The 18855-nt window shown below is 34.2% G+C and overlaps 1 protein-coding gene across 1 annotated transcript in view; it reads right to left on the reverse strand.

The window, feature by feature from the left end:
* LOC129740228 (uncharacterized) overlaps nucleotides 1-17959 on the reverse strand; it is a 444184-nt gene extending 426225 nt beyond the window's left edge. Inside the window, exons 1-2 of the mRNA XM_055731837.1 lie at nucleotides 17798-17959; nucleotides 16183-17708 (exon numbers count right to left, since the gene is read on the reverse strand). Coding sequence (XP_055587812.1) covers nucleotides 16183-16258 — 76 coding nt within the window. The 5' untranslated portion in view covers nucleotides 16259-17708; nucleotides 17798-17959. The remainder of the gene's footprint in view (nucleotides 1-16182; nucleotides 17709-17797) is intronic.
* Between the last annotated feature and the right edge of the window lie 896 nt (nucleotides 17960-18855).

Below are 18855 nucleotides of genomic sequence, written 5' to 3' on the forward strand. Positions count from 1 at the left end.
TCACCCCACTGAGAGGAGGGAGGGGTACCTAATATTCATTGAAATATTTCCCGTTCCCAATTATCACCCCATGGCAAATTTGATACCATTTGCTTGATTGGTTCTCGAGCTATGCAAAAAGTTATCTATTGTTTGGGAGGCCCCTCCTCCCCTTCCTGTTAGGGGGAGGGGTCCCAAACCATAATAGGAACCTTCCCCGGCCTCCAATACCCCCACCTGCCAAGTTTCTCGCAAATCGGTTCAGTAGTTTTCGAGTCTATAGGGAACAGACAGACAGACAGACAGACAGACAGACAGACAGACAGACAGAAATTCATTTTTATATATATAGACTAGCTGACCCGGTGTGCTTTGCTACACCTTTCAAAATCGAATGATATTTTCAGAATTTATTCAAATTTTTATTGTTTTGTTGGCATTATTTTAAATCAAAATATAACATAATTCATAATCAACCGCTATATCTTGATTTGTGTTAAAGATCTGATAATTCAATTCTGTTTCTTTGAGCTCAGCCCTAAAAAAAGGAAGGTTTCAAAAAATCGTACGCAAACAATCCAACTGATAAAATCTGGTTGGTTTTGCTTAATATGTTCTAGATATATGCTAAAAAACTGATAAGAGAGCCCAAACCTCCCCCCCCCCCTCCTTTCTTCTCCCTGCTGAATGGAGATCGTGATTTTTAATAATCATACCCATTGGAACAAAAATCTTCTTGTATCAAATATTGTTCCATTGGTTGATGATTTTTTAAGCTGTACAACAAAATTAATATGGAACCCTCTTCTTTCTTCTCCTCTCTACACTGTAAAGCGTAAGGGTCTATAAAAATCGTAGCAACATATCTCGTAACCAAGTATCTTTCTATGCCATATTTGTTTCCATTGTTGGCTTCGTTAGCATAAAATTAGAACTTATGCTAAAAACATGTATTGGGTTCACCTCCCTCCTCCTATGTACCTACTCACTGAAAGGAGGATGGTTTGCCAGATAATCATAGAATCATACCAAAAAGATTTTCCATGTTAAATTTTGTCCATTTCACGAATTTAAAAAAAAAGTTAAATGTAAGATTTCCTCTTCCCTTCCTTTATTTCCAATTGTATCATCCCACTGCAAGAAAGGAATTGTTTGACATAAAAAAAAAATCTCGTATTGAAAAACCATCCCTTGCCAAATTTGATTTTATTTGCGATGTAAATTCTTGAGTTATGCATAAATTTGAAAGGGAGTACTAACCCCCTTCCATTCGCCCCATTGAATGGAGGGGTGAGAACTTAATACTCATAAAAGTATTTTTTGTACTCAAAAAATGTTTGATACCAAATTTTATTTCATTTGCTCTATTAATTCTCAAGTTATGCAAAAATGTATGCTAGCACCCCTTTCTTTTTCTATCTTTCCGCTGAAAAAAGGGTGGGGCTTCAATTTATAATAGAAACATTTTTCGAATCCAAATACCCTCACATGCCAAATATGGCTCAAATCTGCTTGATCAGATCTCCAGTTATACTGAAAATTGTAAGGAAAATCTCTTCTCCCCCTTTTCATCCACCTTTTTGAAGGATTGAGGGACACCAAATATTCAAAGAAGCATTTCTCGTATATCGTTCCATGCCAATTTTGGTTCCATTTGCTGTTGTAGTTCTTGAGTTATGCAATAAAAATTATATGGAACTTCCCTCCCTCTTTCCTTTCTCCCCGCTGGAAGAAGGAAGGGGTCTCAAACAATCATTAGAACATATCACGTTCCCAAATATCCGTCCATGCCAAATTTGGTTCCATTTGCTTTATTAGTATTTGAGTTATGTAAAAATTAAATAGAGGGCCCCTCCTCCCTTCATATCTTCCTACTGTAAAGAGGGAGGGGTCTCAAATAATCATAGAAATATTTTTCGTATCCAAATACCTTCCCATGCCAAATTTGGTTCCATTTACTTTATAAGTTTTTGAGTTATGTAAAAAATATGAAAGAGGACCCCCCCCCTTTCTACTGAAAAGTGGGAGGGGTCTCAAATAAACATTGAAATATTTTTCGTATCCAAATACCTTCCCATGCCAACTTTGGATCCAATATTTTGATTAGTTCTCGAGTTATATGAAAAATTGTAAGGTAGCCCCCCTCCCCCCTTCCTATCACACCACTGAGAGGAGGGAGGGGTATTAATATTCATACAAATATTCTTCGTTCCCAAATACCATCCCATGCCAAATATTATACCATTTGCTTGATTGGTTCTCGAGTTATGCTAAAAATTGTCTTTTGTTTGGGAGGCCCCTCCCCCCCTTCATGAGAGAGGGAGGGGTCTCAAACCACAATAGGAACCTTCCCCTGCCTCCAATACCCCCACCAGCCAATTTTCACGCAAATCGGTTCAGTAATTTCCGAGTCTATAGGGAACAGACAGACAGACAGACAGACAGACAGACAGACAGACAGACAGAAATTCATTTTTATATATATAGATGAATCAAATGTTGGAAATGGGACTCGAAATCCCAATTTTATAATCCAGATATTTCCAAACATTCATATTTTCGAAAAGAATTTTTATTTTAAAGGAGTGTATAGGCAACTTGTTTATTCGATAAATACAGTTGAGTTCTCCCATCATATTTTTGTGAAACATCGCGGCGCAAATATAATATCTTAACTAGAATTGGTATGAAGTAACCTTTTATGTGAATATAATTTTAATGCAAAAATACTACGTTGACTTTAAAGTATGTACAAAGAAAAATATAGACGTAAATATATGACGGTTTGCTAAATTGTATGCGGATGAATTTAATCTGAAACCTGATGATGCTAGCTGTGCTCGAAATTCATGAATGCCAATTTGGCATTAACGTGAAATATTATCGCAACAAACGATATTTGCCTGGTTGAGAAAAAACTGTAACTATCGCTGATTTTTTTAGAAATTGGTTTATCAAAAAAAAAACCAAATAGGGCGTATGAACTGTTTGACATGTTTCAAGAAAATTGCTGTTAAAGTTTCGTAACATTTTCGTCCGATTGCATAATGGAAAAATATCTAAAAAGTTAATCGCTATTTCCTTCCAGTTAGAAATTTTAAATTTTGGACAATTGGATGCAAATGTTATACTTGAAAGTAACCTGCTTTGAGATCTAGAATCAGTTCTAGTGGATAAGACTGATATCGTCAATAATGTTCCTAATTGACTGGATATAGTCGGTTTGTCCTCTGAACCATTTAAGAAGTGCAAACTGATTGTATAACTGTTAGTTATTTAGACTGCTTCAGTAGTGCAAGAATAAATGAATGAATAAAAGTTTATCATCGGTACTTTTATATGGTTTTATTCACTGACTTCACTGACGGTGAGTAAAACAACTTTTTTTAATTTTTTTTAATTTTTTTTTTTTTTTTGGGATTTTAAACCAATTGGTTTATTCATCCCCATTGGCGGTATCGTTTCACGTATTTCTGTACTATTTGTTTTTTTGTTTTTTGTTGTTTTTTTGGTTTTTGTTTTTTTTTTGGTTTTTTTATTTGTTTTTTTTTTTTGTAGAGATATTTTTTTTTAAATTTACCTCACGTTTCGGGTTACTCTGGTTATGAGTGAAGAAAAGTAACCCGAAACGTTACGTAACTAAAAAAAATAATTTTCACGCACCGAAAAAGTCAATAAACAAAAACCGTATGAAACAAAGGGAGTGAAATTCTGTCCAGTCAAAAGTAACTCTTATTGCATTTATCCAGCAGTAAATTGAACCCGTCTATTTTTAAGCGGCATTAGTTTAATTATTGATGAGTTCATATACGATTATTCACGCCATTTCGAAAACTGGGCACTTGAAAATATAATTTGTAACTCTTGAAAGGCGCAATAGATGGCACTGTTTGACTATTTCAAGTAAATTTTCAACATATTTTTTTTATGTCAGCATTTGAAATTTTACACACTTTTTGAAGATTTTTTGTTCGAGCTTGTACGTCTGTTCTCTGAGGTTTCTCAGACAAATATTTTTGTCGAACCAAAACTCAAAACAGTTTCAGGAAAAAGTAAGTATTTTTTATATAAGTAAGTATATTCTTGCTTTATATTAGAGTGGAAATTTTGTTACTACTGTTTTATGCAAATTTAGTAGTAAAAGAAACTGTGATTATTTGAAATTGATTTATATGAAAGACATTAAAAGCTCTCCTTTTATGTTATTTTTTTTAAGACCCCAAAAACCTTGACCTGACAAGTCTTATGTCACGTCAAAGTGCTTCGAGCTTTTGTTTCGAGTGGGGCAACCAACACATGAAAAAGAGCTTAAAAACAAATCCTACATATAATTCTACGGAACAGCGAAACAAAAACCAAAACTGTATGTCTTACAAGGAATGCAACCAGAACCAAACAAGGTTTTGCGTCGCTCCCATAACGGTATTTGAGACCCAAACATAAGATGTAATAATGAAAAAAAAAAAAATAAAACAAGAAACACCGAGCCGGCCGAAGGGGCCATCAAATCGATACCGGTCTCAGGGAGAGTTGTTACCCATGGCCGGCATCCACACCGGTTTCTTCTTCCCGGTCCCTACGATTGTTTCGATTCAAGGTACTACAGAAGGTGCCAAAGGGAGCGCGTTGGGTAGGGTAAAAGGTTCGAGAATGGCACAAAAATAACACAAAAATAACAAAAAAAAATACAAAAATTACAAAAATTATCAAAATGACAAAAATTACAAAAATTACAAAAATTACAAAAAATACAAAAATTACAAAAATTAAAAATTGCAAAATGCCAAAATTAAACAAAAAAGAAAAGGACAAAAATACAAAAATGACAAAAAAAAATACAAAAATGCCAAAAATGACAAAAATGACAAAAATTACAAAAATTAAAAAATGACAAAAATGACAAAAATGAAACAAAAACGAAAAAAGGACAAACATGACAAAAAAAATACAAAAATGCTAAAAATGACAAAAGTGACACAAATGACAAAAATGACAAAAATGACAAAAATGACAAGAATGACAAAAATGACAAAAATGACAAAAATGACAAAAATGACAAAAATGACAAAAATGACAAAAATGACAAAAATGACAAAAATGACAAAAATGACAAAAATGACAAAAATGACAAAAATGACAAAAATGACAAAAATGACAAAAATGACAAAAATGACAAAAATGACAAAAATGACAAAAATGACAAAAAAAATACAAAAATGACAAAAATGACAAAAATGACAAAAATGACAAAAATGACAAAAATGACAAAAATGACAAAAATGACAAAAATGACAAAAATGGCAAAAATGACAAAAATGACAAAAATGTCAAAAATGACAAAAATGACAAAAATGACAAAAATGACAAAAATTAAAAAATGACAAAAATGACAAAAATGACAAAAATGACAAAAATGACAAAAATGACAAAAATGACAAAAATGACCAAAATGACAAAAATGACAAAAATGACAAAAATGACAAAAATGACAAAAATGACAAAAATGACAAAAATGACAAAAATGACAAAAATGACAAAAATGACAAAAATAACAAAAATGACAAAAATGACGAAAATGACAAAAATGACAAAAATAACAAAAATGACAAAAATGACAAAAATTGAAAGAATGGCAAAAATGATAAAAATGACAACAATGACAAAAATCATAAAAAATGACAAAAATAACAAAAATGATAAAAAAGACAAAAATTACAAAATCTAAAAAATTACAATAATAACAAACACATTCCAAAAATGACAAAAATTTTAAAAAAAATACAAAAATGACAAAAATTGCAAAAAATGACAAAAAATTACAATAAAGGACAAAAACTGCAAAAAATGACAAAAATTACAAACATGACAAAAAAAAAATACAAAAATGACAAAAAAACAACAATGACAAAGATGACAAAAATGGAACAAAACGGCACAAAATCAGGAGACAAAGAGGAAAAAATACAAAAATTACACAATTGCCAAATGTAGTAAAAGTAAAAGAAATATAAAAAAATTACTAAGTACAAACTGAACAAAATCGTGATTGAAATGATAATCGATGGTTCATTACCCCATGGAAAGAGTCTCCCCAAACATGAACGCGAAGACTGAATTCTAAAGGGTAAAATTCCACGGACGGCGGTCCTGATCAGGGCACTTTCTTGTGACCCCGAATCAATGGGTGTCTTATTTCCCCGCGGACACTTGTGTGCGAAATTCCTTTTTGCCGATCGTCGGATGGAGATGATGATGCTGCCGATCGAAATTCAATGATAGGTTGTTAAGAAAGAAATGAACCAAGAGACTGGCCAACACGTGGCCTGCCTGGCCACCTTACAAAACAAAGGTACTCTCTCGCGGTTTTCGAAGAAGGAATAAAAACCTTATAGGCAAATGAGATCACACAACGAAGGAATGGCTAACCTCTAGAAGAGTGGCGTTCGTCGTTGGTCAAAAGTCGTGCCGGAACGTGTGTATTTTTTGTATCGATCGAACTGAGCTGAGAGCCTATAATTTTGGTCAACCTCGATCGATATCGTGTGTGATGTGCTACGACCGACAAAGAAAAAGGAGGAGGAAGAATCAATTTGAGCCTTCTTCATCCCTTGGTCAGGTTCCAATGAGCCGTTCACATTTTTGCCGCCCCGTGAGAGCCGCGGGAACCATAAAGGTTCGCAAATAGTAAAAATCTAAATTAAGGTGTTCTTCTCGAGGCGCGCGTGACTTGATTGTGCGACTAATGCCAGTGGATCGGACATAAATGTAGGTAATACTCATATGTGAATTGTGGGTGGTGTTCATGGCAAGGCTGAAGTTGATTAGGTTAATTTTGGAGTGTTCAGGCATGTGGGTCAATTTTAAAGTTTAATCGAAATGTTAACTTTCGTAACATGGGCGAAACATTGATTAAACGTTCACACTTGCTGATTTAACCTTCTGAAGTTTGGAAAAGATGTCTCAACGTGTCAATTAAAAATATTGTGAAGCTGAATCTCTTTGGCATGTGACATAAGACTGTAGCTTGATCCTCTCAATATGTTGTTGAATCTCGCTGGGGGCTTCGACAAGCCGATGGTCTATCCTGCATGATGTTCAACGTGGCTCAAGAAGATGTTATTCGACACCTCGGCAGATAATCTGCGGCAGTGGAAACGCGAAGCAGGAAGGATTGGGTTAATGATGAATACGTCCAAGACGAAGTGTATGCTGGCTGTAGCATCCTAGATATGCCACTGGCTTCTAGAGCCATAATATTATCAAGAGGCAACCTCTCATCATCAGCGCAAGCAATCGCTAGCACAACTGATCGCTGTAATAACTAGATATCGATATTGTCAATCTCTGGAGGAGCCCTGAAAACGGGCCGTCCGAGATTCCATATTGGCAGATAATTAGGAAATTTTTGGCGTTTAATCGCCCTATTTGGCAAGAGGTTAATGTTCGCCCTGAATGGGAAGAGGAACGGAGAATGAGTTGGAGTGGTGCCCAACTCAAGAAATTGACAAAGTCCTTACAGGCAAGAGGCACCCAAGCAACCAAAAGTCACATATTTGAAGGCTTTGGAAGTTACATAACGGCTGACAAAGAGAATCAACTGCCCAATTTTCTTAAGTGAACTTTATGTTCTCATTAGTGAACTTGAAAGCTGCAAAAGTGATTAATTTGTACGTTTTATGTGACTTATTTTACCCAATTCCCATGAGTGAACTATATGTACTCATTAAGGAACTTGAAAGCTGCAAAAGTGATTTATATATACATTGTATGGGACTTAAGTCACATAAAGGGCACAAAAGTGGTCAAAACAGGATTTACTAAGTTACATAAAGGGCACAAAAGTGCTCAAAACTGGATTTACTAAGTCACAAAAAGTGCATTGAGGAGCTTTCAAATTCAAATAACCACATCGGATTTTAGTTTCAGTTAGAACAACACCCAGGCATGGTCTTGTGGTAGCGTGTTCGATTCTCACCACGAAGATTGGGGTTCGATCCCCAAGCCGGGCAAGTTTTTTTTTTCAATAAGTAATTTGGTAATTGAGTGACCATTCTGATGTAGATTTTTTTCTCATTTTACGAATTTTTGGAAGCTGAATAAAAAAGGCGCTGGAAGCTGAATAGAAGATCATAAGACTTGTTTTGGAACTTGAAAGTATCAATAAGAACTTAAATTTTGAGCTGCATAGAACGGACTTCATATCAATGATGGGGCTGAATAGGCGCTTTTGTACCTGTTTTATGGGAATTTTGGTTGCTTGGGTATTGGATTAGCCCGATAGGGCAAAGAGATATACGATCGCCTATTTGGGCAAGAGGGAAATCAGTGTGTTTTTTGATCTGAGAAAAAAAAGCTTGAATCTGACATAAAAGCTTAAATCTGAGAGATGTGCTCCACACGAGTTATATAGCATTGTAGCTTTGAGTAGAGCGCTTAGCAGCTATCAATGTTTGAAATTCAAAAAAAAATGGAAACTCTAAAACAAGACCTCAAAATGTATTCTACTTGCTTTTTAAGAGATCTCTGGAGAAACGAGCTATAGAAAAATAAAATAAAATTTCGTTGAAAACTTTAACCTTTTTGTTTACATTTTTTTTTTTTCATAATAAAAGTACGTCAAAGATACTTCACTCTATTTTCAAATGTTCAATTATTTCTCAGCCTAGAAAATTCAAAGACATTTTTTTTTAATTTGGCAGATTTTACAAATATAACAAAAATGACTTATTTGACAAAAAAAAATATTTGCCAAAAATTACAAGTTTGCTAAATTGTGAAAATGGTCAAAGACGACGTAATAATTCGAATTCTCCAAAATGACAAGAAGTTAAATGAAGAAATTAACTAAATTGACAATGGCAAAAAATGTCAAGAATGACATAATGGACAACTTGACAAAAATGCCAAGAGTGACAAAAATGCTTTAATTGACAAATTTGACAAAATTTAAATCAATGAAAAAATAGTCAAATTTAACAAAACTGAAAAAACTGGCAAAATAGATCGATTAAACGAAAATTATCTAATTGATAAAAAAGTTGTCGAAAACTTAAAAAAATTGTAAAAAGACAAAAAATCAAGAGTTGACAAAAAAGACAAAATTAACAAAAATGAAAAAATATACAAAAATTGCAAAAAAAAAATAAAAATTAACAAAAAGACAAAATTGACAGAAATTACAAAAAGGATAAAAACGACAAAAACTAAAAAAATAACAAAAGTGACAAAAACTACAAAAATAACATGTGACAATAAAGACCAAATTTACTCTTGTCATTTATTATGTCAATCATGTTTATTTTGTCAGTTTTAACAAATGACAAAAATAAGTCAATTTGACAAAAATCACAAAATTGATTAAAAAAAACGTCAAAAAAAAAAATGACAAAAATAACAAAATTGACAAAAATGATAAAAATGACAAAAATGACAGAAACAACAAAAAATGACAAAAATGACAAAAATTTTAAAAAAATGACAGAAAGAACAAAAATGACAAAAATGATTAAAATGACAAAAATGACAAAAATTACAAAAATGACAAAAACTATAAAAATGACAAAAATTAAAAAAATGACAAAAACTATAAAAAGAACAAAAATGACAAAAATGACAAAAATGACAAAAATGACAAAAATGACAAAAATGACAAAAATGACAAAAATGACAAAAATGACAAAAATTACAAAAATGACAAAAATGACAAAAATGACAAAAATGACGAAAATGACAAAAATGACAAAAATGACAAAAATGACAAAAATGACAAAAATGACAAAAATGACAAAAATGACAAAAATGACAAAAATGACAAAAATGACAAAAATGACAAAAATGACAAAAATGACAAAAATGACAAAAATGACAAAAATGACAAAAATGACAAAAATGACAAAAACGACAAAAATGACAAAAATGACAAAAATGACAAAAATGACAAAAATGACAAAAATGACAAAAATGACAAAAATGACAAAAATGACAAAAATGACAAAAATGACAAAAATGACAAAAATGACAAAAATGACAAAAATGACAAAAATGACAAAAATGACAAAAATGACAAAAATGACAAAAATGACAAAAATGACAAAAATGACAAAAATGACAAAAATGACAAAAATGACAAAAATGACAAAAATGACAGAAATGACGATATTGACAAAAATGACAAAAATTACAAAAATAACAAAAATGACAAAAATGACAAAAATTAAAAAAAAAATGACAAAAAATGACAACAGTGACAAAAATGACAAAAATGACAACAGTGACAAAAATTACAAAAATGACAAATATGACAAATATGACTAAAATGACCAAAACTACAAAAATGACAAAAATGGTAAAAACATTAAAAATGAAAAAAACGATAACAACGACAAATGCCAATTTTCTCATTTTTAACAAAAGTGACAAAAAAGACCAAATTCACTCTTGTCATTTATGTCAATTATATATATTTTGTCATTTTTAACAATTTTATGAATTTTGTTGGTTTGTAAGATTAGTTAGCTCTACCAATGTGGTCAATTTTGTCACTTTTGTAAGATTTTGTCAATTTGGTTATTTCAAACAATTTTTGCCTTGTGCAAATTTAGTCTTTTTTGTACTCTTTTCAATTTTGTCAATGTAATCAATTTTAAAATTTTGGTCAATTCTGTCAATGTTGTCAATTTCGTCAGTTTTTTTGTTGACGTCAGTTTCGTCAATGTGATTAATGTTAAGTAATTTTTTATCTAAATTGTTAATGATTTGAATTTTTCGAGTTTTTGTCAGTTTTTTTTTGCTAATTTTGTCAGTTTTTGTTTTGTTATTTTGTTTTAAATTTTCGTTTTTTTAACTCTTTATATTTGTCAATGATAACTAAATTCTCAAAAATAACAAAATTGAAAACTTAATCAAATTGACAAAAAACGCCAAAACGGCGAAATTGAAAATATGAACAAAATTGTCATAATTATCAAAATTTTCAAAATCAATTTTTTATTTGATCGATTATTGGATCCTACGTAACCAAATCCTGTTTTACTTCGGCGCTTGTAATTTTACCCAATTATATTTTTAATATACTCGATTTCTTCACATCAGAGGTCAATCCGGACAAATCTTCAATTACTTGAAACACAAGGTTGAGCTTTTTTTTTAATTGTAGGTATTCTTAATTCTTATTTTTAATATACCATATGCTGTCACTCCGAAAAGAGCTCATTGAGATCATGATTGTTTAAAAAAAACGGGATAGAACGGGATCATACATGATATTCCAGGATCCAGTAATTGAAAAATCACCAATAAACTGCAAATAAACTTATTTTTACAAAATTTTCGATAATTTTCAAATACTTTTATCTTATATACAATTTTGAATTTTCTTATTTTTAAATAATTTTGGATTTACTATCTTAGAAATTCTTTAATCATAATTTGATGATTCAGAGTTTAAAAAAACCTTTATTTTTTTATAATTTTGTACAATATGTATCCACATATAAATAACAGACTGTAAGAAATGCTACAATCTTTTCTCAAGAGTATAAAATCGTGTTTCCAGTTTATTATGGAAGATACTTATTATATTTTGTGATTGAGTTCTTTTCAAAATTCTCTTTACCAGAATAGTCAAATTTTTGAAGTCCTGACTGTACATTATATTGGGTTGATTTGAATTCATTTTTTAATTTCACAAACCTTGGAGTCTAAAAAGATTTGTTTCTGAGCAAAACTTTGCCATGATTTTTTGCAGAAATTTTAAGTAACGTTTACATGAATAAATTTAAGCTTTTCCGTTTGTATGCTAAAATACAATATTTTGTTCTGAAAAATCAACATCAGTGTTCTTTCGTCTGTGCCTGCTAACAGTTTTCTAAAATTAGAAATTATAATTTATTCACAGTGTGCTTTTATTCAAACCCTTAGAATAGAGCGATTAATGATGTGGACTGAATTGCGGTTTAAAAACAGGAATGTATGTATTTTATTTAAGCTATAGCAATACTTTTGCAACTTTTTTAACAACACTCTTAAGATAGTGTTTTATTCAAGTTTTAGCAAAACTTTCAGGGCTCTTTTAAAACACACTATAAATGAAGCATTTCTTATATTACAATAACACCGTTTTAAAAATTGGATGCCATGGAAAAGTCTTCATAAAGCAATATTAAAAATAAAAAAAAGCCAATTGGCTTAATCTATGTTACTAGAGTATTTACGTCTTGTATAAAAAACACGAATCAACTTTAATTATTCGTGAAACAGATCAAAAGACAGCTACCAGCCAAGTTGACACTCACAAGAAACCCCCATGAAACATGAAATCGTATCAGAAATGATTACTTAAGTTGTTTACAATGGTGTTGCGAATCGCAATTCGAACTGCGTAGTGAAAAGATCGTATGAAATGTCGTCTGAATTCAGTTTCATTCGGATATGATAGAAAATCCGCCATGTATGAAAATTTTGAAATGATTTTGCTCCCGCTCAAGTGAGAAAATCATCATCATTTTCTCTCCATCATCCAGATGACTAAAAATGAGATGGGAATTGAGTGATATTGACCAATGAGAGAATTGGAAAATATTGTCGTTGGCAACGATTTGAAGGCAATGAGAGCAAAATCTTGCACTCTCTTGCATTCTTCCGATAGGTACGAATAAGGTGTCGGATAGCGCCTAATTGGTGCAGTTTTCGCCGTCTCATAAAGAAAGGAAATTTATGTTTATATATTGCCTCCACTTTGATAGGCAAATGCTGTTTTTTCAACTTTCATACGATCTTTTTGTAATGTATATGGAACGTATATCAAAACAGCAAAAGAATATAGCTACAGAAATGTTTGCTGGAAAACGACATCTTTTCGGTAAGAAGGCATAAACTATGACCAGCAGAAACAATTAAATAAACTCTCTTTGAAGAAGTTCCAATGAGGATCGAAACGTTGGAAACGTGAATCAATACAATGCTAAAAAACAAGACTGCAAGTCAAAAAAAGAACCCGAAAAAACATATTTCCAGTCGAATTTTCTACCTCAAAAATAAATGTGTAAACCCAAAAACTTGTGTGTTGCTAAAACAAATAAATAATTTTCTTTACAAAAAGATTGCTTTTTTATTTATAGATGGGAAATCTTTATAATTTCAGATTACGTAAATGTAAACGAAAAAAATTCGATAGGAACGTTCCCTGCTAAATTAACTTCACTTTTATATTACCTACACGCCTGAAAATTCCGTCATAAATGATGCTTCTTTTTAAATAACATCATACGTGATGTAATTTTACAGATTCATTTCCATAGTGTGTAGCGAGGTATTGTTTGTAAAGTAGTCATGCAATACCTCGCTGGGCAATCAATTTCACTATCGGAAGAACATTACCCTTGTTTCCGAAAACGGTCAAGTTAATATCCAAAGATTGCCAGATTGCCAGATTGCCCGGTTTTATCCGGGTTTGCCAGGATTTTTTTTATTTGTACAAAATACGGATATTTAAAACAAAATTTGAGAACAGTCCGATCCGGCCCGGTAGCCCGGATTTCATTAGAAAAAGCTCAAATTTTGCCCGGATTCATTCACTTTATTTGGCAAATAAAAAAAAATGAAGTAAAAATTTTTTTAAGTCTGCTTCATTTAATATTGGAACACAAACAATTGCGTGTAGTTCAGTCATTTATTAACGAATTCATAATTTGTTTTTCATACAAATGTAGCATTTTCTTTACTCTTTCATAAAAAAAATTAAAAAAATTATTCATTGCTGTTACGAAGAAATTCTCGTACTTTTCCCGTAACACGGCACATTAGGCGGCGCACACCCTTTTCGTCCACCGTTTTGGCGATTTGATTCCACCAGTTCTTCATTTGAGTCATGTTCCTAACAAGTTTTCCCTTTGCCTTAAGCCTCCGCTTCGTGATTGCCCAGTATTTCTCTATCGGCCGGAACTGGGGGCAGTTTGGGGGGTTGAGGTCCTTCGGTATTACGCTGACCCCGTTCGTTGCGTACCATTCCATAACCGTTTTGCTGTAATGGCAGCTTGCGAGGTCCGGCCAAAACATTACTGGACGGTCGTGGGCACGAATAAACGGCAGAATCCGTTTCTGTAGGCACTCTTTTTTGTAGACTTCTGATGTCATTGTCTTGTCAGTGAGAAAGACTTTGGTTTTCTGTCCACAACTGCATATCCCCTGCCAAATCATGTACTTGCGGGCGAATTTATCCGCAAACACGAACTTAAATTTTGCAGGTACATCCCCCCGAGCCGTCGCCAAATAAAATTTTTGACCTGGGATTTGCCCAAAGTCCGCCTTCACGTAGGTCTCATCGTCCATCAGAATACATCCGTCGAACTTGGTCAGCACTTGGTCGTACAGCTTTCGAGCACGGATTCTGGCCACATTGTTCTGCTTCAGCGTCCGATTTGGCTGTTTGCTGGCTCGGAATGACCTTATTCCTTCCCGGAGACAAATTCGTCGCACCGTACTGTGAGCGGCCTGGAACTTATTGACCAAATCGCGGTCTGAAAGATTGGGATTCCTCTTGACGGCCTTGATGACTTTCCCACGCAGTTTCCGGTCGACAGTTCCACTCCGACGCTTCAAATGCGGCTTCCGAGCCGTCGTCAATGTTTCCTTGTACTGCTTGATAACACGCCATACGGTATTTCTGGGCATTTTAAGCTGTTTAGCTAGCTTCGATGCCGACAACAATGGATTTTCAAGAAAACTGTGCACAATTTGATCTCTGCGTTCGGCTTCCATGGCGGTTGTTTACAAAATGCTATCGTTTGGTGTTATGACATAAATACATGGTGAAAGGTAATGAATTTCCCGACACGTGGGTGAAAAAAGTTTCCAAATCCGTCCACTAGGAGCGCCACAATGAGCAAAAGAATTTGTTCCAATATTAAATGAAGCAGACTTATTCATGCCTCCAAAACGAAGTTTTTCGAGCAAGTTTGGCAAAAATAATCATAAAGGGTTATTGGAAGCCTAAATACAAGATTTTAAATCTGTCGGTAAAATTTGATGAACATTTTTTTTCAATTTTATTTTTTATTTTTGTTGAGTTGTTTCTAAGTTTCTAATTTTACAGGATATTGCCCGGATTTTTCATCGAAATTTTGAACTCAAATGCCCGGATTTTGCCAGGTTTGTTTACACATTTTCCCGGATTTGTCCACCGAAAAAATTCTGGCAACCTTACAAAAAGGCGTCCAAAGCTCAATTTGGACTTGGTAGGCTGTGACCGATCGAAGCTGACAAGTTTTTTTTTCTGACAGCAGAAATTCGTAGAACTTCAAATGTTTCAAAATGTAAATTGTTTTATGAATTTTATGTAGCTGTAGAAGTGGTTAAGTGACTGTAGTTTGAAGAGGATACCTTCGTTAACATCTCCCTAGGGAGAGCTTTAGCTAAAGATGGAGAAGCAGCGATTCCAGGTGGCCTACCACAGGACTGCAATGGACTTCCCCAAATCCTTCGTATATCAGAGATCGGCATTTGAAAATTCTTTGGTGAGTTTTTTGGGCGTTTTCTTATTTTTGTAAAATCACTTTTCTCATATCTTAGAGTTGTTATTATCGATTTTCTCTATCGAATCGATTTAAATCATGATTTAAATCACTTGACTTTTATTAATGATTTAAATCAAAGTTTCTATCAAACTCAATTAATAAAATTCCTGATATTCAGTGAATTTGAAAGTAAAACCGATTTAAATAAAAAATCGATTTTTCTGATATTTTTTTGGAAAATTAATTGATGTTTATCCACACTGGCTTAGATAAAAAAAATTGCAAAGTTCGATATCCGGGAGCTCAAAATGCATAAAAAACGAAGTAAATAAAAAAATATTAACTCTAGTCATCAGATAGCGCAATATCAAATTAAATCATAAATAACAGAAGGACTACATCTAAATCGCATAAAATTTTTATGTAACGTAACATTATATGTGTGTAAAGATCACTTCATGGAAACGAGCTCAAGTTTGCGCTAATGCAAAATATTATCATGAACGTGTAGGTTAGTTGGAAATGGCAAACAAGACAACTAAAACCGGCATCTGCTAAAGCCACAACCTACAGGGCAGATTCCACAGAGTGCAGAGCACTTTGCATACCTCGCTGGTGATAGCACCAGAGTTAAGACCCCTGGGCCTGAGTCTGGGTACCTAAGTAACAAGTTTGTTTATGTGAAACCTACCTGAACTATTCCAATCCCGGCAGTCCTTCCCGCTGAGCATGGACCACTCAAAGTTGAGCTCGTTGTACGAGGCCATGGCTGCTGGTTGTTGGCTGCCTCCGTCAGAGGGCTTCTTGCCCCTTTCCGGAACTCCACCTCTTCAACAAATTTCTAGACACACGCACAATCTTCTTCGAAACTAATTTACACAAACCTCAACACTCCCACGTCAAAATTGATAAAGCATACACATGTATGTAAATTTTGCGAAGGGAAAATAACCATTCATAAGGTCTCTCAGTAGGCATGCGTTACACACTCTAAATAAAAACTGTAAACAAAAGCACTTGGAGTAGGGTTGATTTTATCAATTAGATAACATTTTAAGGCCCGATGATTGGAAAGTGATGCATCCAAAGGGGTTTTTCTTCTCCAGATCTACAAGTTGCGCAACACTTTCAGATGAAAACCATATCTGCAACAGCTTTGTGAAATTGATCGCGCGGATTTTTTCCGATTAATTTCTTTAGCAAATTAGCCGGCATCGAGTCACTGACCCATGAGTGGTGTATGTGGAATATGATGATGATGATTGGACCACAAACACACAATAATTTCGCGATCGCGATTCACAGTCAGCCATTCAACCAATAATTGCTGATTAATTACTTTTCGCGATCGCGGCATCACGCACCCGGCGTTGATCTCTTTTACTAGGTTAACATGGCCCCAAACCCGGCCTCAGACTCGAAGAGTCCAGCACCAGCAGTTTGACAGATCATTATCGGTGGTAATTTCTTCGGCGATCAGGCTTTGTTTTTGCTCTTGTTGTTATTGTTGATGTTTTCAATCAGGTGTTTCTGTTCGATGGCGTGTGTGTGGCTGTTTGTTGGCTGGCTTTCCGCAGTATCTTCTTCAGTCACTGAGCACCGACGAAATTGGTTCGGATTAAAATTCGACCGGCTCCGAGATCATCCCCGAGATTGCCGAAGGAGTTTCACTTTTTCGCGAGCATTGATTAGCTGCTGCAACAACATTGGCGATCATGTCGCATTCGAATTCGCGCGATCCTTCATTTAAACTCTCTTTTGCTTCCGACTTCCACTAGCTTTCGGTAGTCCATTGATTTTTCGTCGTTAAGCCGAAGAAAACAAAATTAAATCACTTCACATTAAAAGCATCGAAAAGCATATGAGCTTTCGGTGATTTCTACTTGACTGACTACAGCACCTGCGATCGAAGTAGGCACCTCCGAAAAGAAATTTAGTCGATCAACACTGAGCTCCAAAACAAACGTTTAATCGGAAATGACCAAATTAAACTTTGTAAACAAAACCAACGATCGTTATCGTGCTCGATCGGTATAATTTGACACTTCGATTTCTCTCTTTGTTATCAACGCCGATAAGCATTCGGGGACCACTTCGATGCACAAAAAAGACGACTAATTAGTTGGCCCTTCTGTCCCGTTGAAAAGAAATTCCCCGCTCCAGCACAGAATTCGTGGTCCTCAAGTATTGTGCAACAACCGGCTTGGCCAGAATAACCTACAAAAAGAAACGGAAAGATCAAGAAAAAAACCTGTTTTCATCTCAGTCCGCTAAATCGGTAAGATCTTTAACCCTAAATTGCTTACCATTCCAGTAATGACCGCCGAATGTTGAACAAACTAAACGAAAAGGATCTTCAAAGAATAAGAACTCACCGAAAAAAAACACACTTCTTAAAAACATAAAACAACAAAACACCGAACTTAAAACAACGAGACACGCGCGAAACCAACGATCTCAGTGAGCCATGGTTGTGAGCAGACCGGCGGCAAACTTCGAACTGAGTAGGCGCTCGATAAATTCGAGCTGGCTCCATCAGCTATTCGCTCCAAAATGGGGTGGGAGAGAGAAAAATTCTCCTGGACCTGGGGAGCAAATTGACAAGCTCAACACAACACGCTTTCCCCCAGAAAGCCGGCTGGTGTTGTTGTTGCCGTTGCGGCTTTTCTTTTTGACCGCACCGCACGACCTGGCGAGCCCCCTTCGTTCCGTCCTCTTATCAAACAGCCAAAACAGAGAGCTTTTCGTCGTCGTCGTGGGGGAGCCATTCGCTGATAAGACTCTTTTCCTCCCCAGGGGGGTTTGGTTCTCTTTCTCTTTTGGGGTTTAAGCCCAAACACGGTTGGAGAAGAAAACTTAAGTTGGAGTTTAAGAATGAAACTTTTATACTGAAGTCATGAGCTTTACTTTAAACGTTGAAGACTGCGGAAAAATCCTGTGTTGAAATCACTGCCGAACAATTTGTGTTGCCTAAATCGAGATGTTTTTTCCTCAGTTTTTTTAAACTTATTTCTGAACATATAATACAGACCCCGTTCGTTTTTGGCAACATTCAATTTTGGCAACATTCGATTTTGGCAACAACACGGTTTTTAGAATCAAAATTTCCTTTTAGTTTTAATTATAACAGGACCAATTTAATTTAGACAAACACCATAAATACGTTTTTATGTTCTGAACTGGTGATTAAATGCAATAATAAAAACCAAAGTTTTTTTAAAAAAAATTATAAAGTACTCAAAAATGGCAAAAAGATAAAAAATTCGAAAAGTTAATAAACAAATTCAAGCAAAAGACTGAAAATGATAAAAAACAACTAAAAAATGATGAAGAACGACAAAAACACCAAATATGACAAATGAAA

The sequence above is a fragment of the Uranotaenia lowii genome, chromosome 1 (assembly GCF_029784155.1).
Source record: "Uranotaenia lowii strain MFRU-FL chromosome 1, ASM2978415v1, whole genome shotgun sequence".
NCBI classification, from domain to species: Eukaryota; Metazoa; Arthropoda; class Insecta; order Diptera; family Culicidae; genus Uranotaenia; species Uranotaenia lowii.